At 33.6% G+C, this 5,023-nt stretch overlaps 3 protein-coding genes across 3 annotated transcripts in view; all 3 read left to right on the forward strand.

Moving 5' to 3' along the window:
• The window catches only part of LOC123004084 (beta-glucuronidase-like), a 2,529-nt gene extending 1,610 nt beyond the window's left edge, over positions 1–919 (forward strand). Inside the window, exons 4-6 of the mRNA XM_044397198.1 lie at positions 3–461; positions 513–651; positions 704–919. Of these exons, the coding sequence (XP_044253133.1) occupies positions 3–461; positions 513–651; positions 704–888 (783 nt within the window). The 3' untranslated portion in view covers positions 889–919. The remainder of the gene's footprint in view (positions 1–2; positions 462–512; positions 652–703) is intronic.
• A 405-nt stretch (positions 920–1,324) lies between these two features.
• On the forward strand, positions 1,325–3,447 carry LOC123016207 (beta-glucuronidase-like). The gene is made up of 5 exons (XM_044416452.1): positions 1,325–1,669; positions 1,722–1,888; positions 1,936–2,983; positions 3,032–3,170; positions 3,218–3,447. The coding sequence occupies exons 1-5, from the start codon at positions 1,325–1,327 to the stop codon at positions 3,397–3,399; spliced, it is 1,881 nt and encodes a 626-aa protein (XP_044272387.1). The 3' UTR covers positions 3,400–3,447.
• Positions 3,448–4,237: 790 nt separating this feature from the next.
• Positions 4,238–5,023, forward strand: part of LOC123004085 (beta-glucuronidase-like) — a 2,552-nt gene continuing 1,766 nt past the window's right edge. Inside the window, exons 1-3 of the mRNA XM_044397199.1 lie at positions 4,238–4,482; positions 4,529–4,903; positions 4,956–5,021. Coding sequence (XP_044253134.1) covers positions 4,532–4,903; positions 4,956–5,021 — 438 coding nt within the window. The 5' untranslated portion in view covers positions 4,238–4,482; positions 4,529–4,531. The remainder of the gene's footprint in view (positions 4,483–4,528; positions 4,904–4,955; positions 5,022–5,023) is intronic.

The raw sequence follows: 5,023 nt of genomic DNA on the forward strand, positions 1-5,023 counted from the left end.
TTGCTGATGAGTTCGGGATTATGATTATTGACGAAAGTCCAGCTGTTAACACTGAAGGTTACTCCGACGCATTGTTAGAAAATCATAAAAAATCTTTAACTGAATTAATACAAAGAGATAAAAATAGACCAGCTGTGATAATTTGGTCGGCAGCAAACGAGCCAAGGACCCAATACGATGCTTCAGAAGCATACTACAAAGAAGTCATCTCCCATATTAAAAGTTTGGACACCACACGACCTGTAACTGTGGTCAATAACCAACTACCAGATTCAGAACATTCTGGACAATTTATTGATATTGCTTCTTGCAATGTATACTACGGGTGGTATTCTGACACAGGCGATATTGATGTTCTCACCTCCAAAGTAAAAGAAGTTGCAACGAGATGGAATAAACTTCACAATATTCCAGTCATAATGACCGAATATGGTGCTGACACTCAGGAAGGTCTACATTTGGTAAATTTTTAACCAAGTCAATGCCAAGCGGTACTAAGCCTTAAATTCCAGTTGCCAGCATATTCGTGGTCTGAAGAATATCAAGACGCTTTTCTATCACAATACTTCCAAGCTTTTGATGAAATGAGAGAAGAAGGTTTTTTTATTGGCGAAATGATTTGGAATTTTGCTGATTTCAAAACGGCCCAAAGTACGATCAAAACTACATTATCAATATTTGAATTATTAAAATTTTGTTGTAGCGTACACAAGAGTTGGTGGTAATAAAAAAGGTATTTTTACAAGAAGTCGCCAACCTAAAGCCAGCGCTCATCTCTTAAGGAAACGGTACTGGGCCTTAGCCCAAAATTTGGACAATGCAGATGTTCCTGATGACCTTAACGAGTATATTATTAATGCTGAGAAAAATGTAAAAGATGAATTGTAATTACGTTCACTGAATTACACATTTTTTTACATTTTGAGTTTTATTTTTAAAAAGTGCCCAACTACAATTATTCTTTGGTCTTGATTGATAAGCTGTAATCAAAGCTTTGAGCACTTTTTGGAGCTGTTGTTCTTGCTTTTGTAACTTTTCTCCACAATTTAAAAGACTAATCTTATCAGACACTAGTGATTCACCTGATGATTTCATTTGTTTTAATCAATACAAAATATTTCGGCTTTCTTTTAAAGACCAAAATACTTGTATGAGTAATAGAAAGAAGTAAATGATAAGTAAAATCATTGTCTTTTTTTCTAAATAAATAGAGCTCAAGTAAAAAATAGAACATTTGATTTTTATACCTTGTCCTTTCAAGTGAGTGTATACCTACTATTATTCTCTCTTTTTAATTTTTTTAGACTTTCTTCAGAAACTTGAAATGTTGTTATTAGCTTTTTATTTTCTTTTGCCTACTTTGAGTAATGTTGAATCTACTGGAATTCTTTATCCTCGAGCTTCTGAAAGTCGAGAATTGGTTAGTTTGGACGGTTTATGGAACTTTGCCTTAGCCAATTTTACTGATCATGTTAAAAATTGGCAAGAGGTCAATTTTAAAGGGCACAAAATGCCGGTACCCTCCAGTTATAACGATGTGGGTACCGATGCAAATCTTAGAGATCATGTTGGACTTGCTTGGTACCAAAAAAAATTTTTTGTACCAAAATCATGGAATGAACGCAAAGTTTGGATTCGGTTTTCTTCTGTGTGCAGAGGAGCAAAAGTTGTAAGTTTTTTGTATAAGTTTTTTAAATTTTTATCAATAATTCTTGTTTTAGTGGATTAATGATAAATTGGTGGCAAGTCACGATATTGGTCATTTGCCTTTCCAAGCTGAAATTTCTTCAGTTCTTAAATTTGAAAGTGAAAACATTGTCTTGGTCAGTGTTGACAACACATTGGTAGCGACTAGTATTCCGCAAGGAACTTTAGAAACACTTTCAAGGTTTCTTGATTAATAAACAATTCAAGTTTTCATCAAAATTTTTCCAGTGGTCGTATCAAGCAAAGTTATACTTTTGATTTTTTTAATTATGCCGGAATTGACCGTCCTGTGGTCCTTTATACCACCCCAAKAACCTACATTGARGARATAACAGTCACAACAGACATTGATGGTGCTAATGGTTTTGTCAATTATTCGGTTGTGGTCCAAGGTTCGGATAAAGTCACCACAAAAGTGTCTCTCTTTGACAAAAAGGGCAACGAAGTCGTCTCAGATACAGTCCTAAATGGCACTCTATTCGTCCAAAATGCCACTTTTTGGTGGCCTTACTTAATGGACCCCAACCCCGGCTATTTGTACTCGCTTCAAGTCCAAATTTTGGACACTTCTGGCAATTTGGTCGATAAATATGTACTACCAGTCGGGATTCGTGTCYTTTCTTGGGACTCCAAAAGTGTGAAAATCAACAACAAACCGATGTATTTGCGTGGTTTTGGCCGTCATGAAGACTCAGATATAAGAGGAAAAGGCCTAGATTTGCCTCTAATTATCAGGGATTACAACTTGATTAAATGGATRGGAGCAAATGCTTATCGAACATCGCATTATCCATACGCTGAAGAAATTATGGATCTTGCTGATGAGTTAGGAATTATGATTATTGACGAAAGTCCAGCTGTAAATACTGAAGATTACTCAGAAGAATTGCTAACAAATCATAAAAAATCACTAACTGAATTAATACAAAGAGACAAAAATAGACCAGCTGTGATAATTTGGTCGGCTTCAAACGAACCTAGGACGCAATTTAATGAATCAGAAGCCTACTACAAGGAGGTAACAGCTCATATTAAGAGTTTGGACACCACACGACCAGTAACTGTTGTCAATTTCCAACTACCAGACGATGATCATTCTGGCCAATTTCTGGATATAGCGTCCTGTAATTTGTATTATGGATGGTACTTTAATACGAATGATTTTGACGTAGCAATGCCTCAAGTATTAAAAATTGCAAGACGCTGGAACGAACTGCATAATATTCCAGTCATAATAACAGAATATGGGGCAGATACTTTGGAAAGTTTACATTCTGTAAGTTATTGAAGCATATTTTCCAGTCATTATTACAAATAATTGTAGCTACCTTCAGTCATGTGGTCAGAAGAATTCCAAAAAGAACTTCTCAGTAAATACTTCCAAGCCTTTGACCAATTGAGAAAAGAAGATTTCTTGATTGGTGAAATGATTTGGAATTTTGCCGATTTTAGTACAGATCAAAGTATGTTTTTTATTTGTTGTTGACATAACTAGAACTTTGTTTTGTAGCATTTATCCGAGTCGGTGGAAATAAAAAAGGGATTTTTACTCGAAACCGACAACCTAAAGCAAGCGCTTATTTGTTGAGAAGACGGTATTGGGCCTTGGCTCAAATTTTAGATAACGCTGATGTTCCTGAAGACTTGAATGAATATGTTGTCGATGATGATAAAACTAAAGAAGAGCTGTAGATTGTAAAAACTCTTGATTAACAAATTTTCTGCACACAAAATTTTAAATTAAAGAATATGTGACAGTTACACAGTTACAGTTTTTGCTTTTTTAATTTTTTGACTTTTTTATTTAATTTTTAATAACAGTACAAATAAAAGCCAAATCTTTCTCTTGACTTTATCTAATCAATAATTCTGATTGACACACATCTGTTTATCTAAACAACAAATTATATAAGGTGTCTTTGAAATAAGTGCAATAATTTTAGTGACAGATTTCCTCAAGGACAACAAAATTGTTATGTACCATTTTTTCAAAATCAATATTTTTTGAGACAATTTGTCTTTTGTTAATTGTTCAGTTCACTTAAAAGTAGTGAATTTGTTTAAGAGTTTTCTCAAGTTACAACAATTATTTATTAAAATTACCAAATTTTGTGATAAATGTCGGACATTATTGTGTACGTATGCATTTTTCGAGGTATTGTTATTAACAGTTTACAATTCACGAAAAAGTATGTCTTTTATTATTTTTCCGTGTTGCATAAAGTATACTAGCTAAGCGGTAATTTTTACCAATATATTTGTGTAATTTTTTAAAATAATTCTCCGAGAATAAACTTAACTATAAATTCATTTTTATTGTTGAAATAATAAATATTAATAGACATTAAGCTCGGAGTTTAATCTAACAAAATTTGTAATCAATTTTACAATGTGGTTGTTTGCAAATAAAACTAGAGACAATACTAATTATTTGTTTCAACCGAATAACAAATCAACTTTATTTTGTGTGTACCTTTGTTTAGTGGCTTTATCGGCGGTGGTTGGCCACAATAGGTGGGTACGAGATTTTACAGAAAAATTATTTATAGTTTTAAGTTAATAACTATTGCGATTTCGAAAAAATGGGACATAAAATATTGTTGTCCTTGACAAGTTCTACACGTAGTTAAAATTATTGCACTTATTTCAAAGACACGTTGTATATGCATAACAAAAACAAAGATAGATTGATCCATTGTGCATCTTAATAAATAAATAGAGCTTAAGTGAAATGAATGGCATCAGTTAAATTATGACCGTTGTGATCTAATCACAGTGAGTATGAGTTTAAGATTCGCTCATTCTTTTCATATAATTCCAGAAAATGAAGATATTTACAATATTTCTCTTATACTTTCTGGAAAATGTCCACTCTGCTGGAATTCTCTACCCTCGAGCTTCCGAAACACGCGATTTGCTCAATTTGGACGGTTTGTGGAATTTTGCACTAACAAACAGTAATGATCCTTTAAGAGGATTTAATGAGGAATGGTTCAAAGTCAATTTTAACACAATTGATTATCTTGATCTTCAAAAAATGCCAGTTCCTGCTAGTTACAATGACGTTGGTGCTAACGCAAGTCTCAGAGACCATGTGGGGCCTGTTTGGTACCAAAGAAATTTTTTTGTACCAAAAGCATGGAATGGAAAAAAGGTCTGGATTCGGTTTTCTTCAGTGTGTCGAGCGGCTGAAGTTGTAAGTTAGAAAACTCTCCCAAGATTATAAAAAATACGAATTTTCGTCCTAGTGGATTAATGATGAATGGGTTGTAAGTCACGACATCGGCCATTTGCCTTTCCAAGCCGAAATCTCCTC

This window comes from Tribolium madens, unplaced genomic scaffold (genome assembly GCF_015345945.1).
Source record: "Tribolium madens isolate multiple individuals breed KSU strain unplaced genomic scaffold, Tmad_KSU_1.1 Scaffold_1;HRSCAF=32;Tcas5.2_LG8, whole genome shotgun sequence".
Classification (NCBI taxonomy): domain Eukaryota; kingdom Metazoa; phylum Arthropoda; class Insecta; order Coleoptera; family Tenebrionidae; genus Tribolium; species Tribolium madens.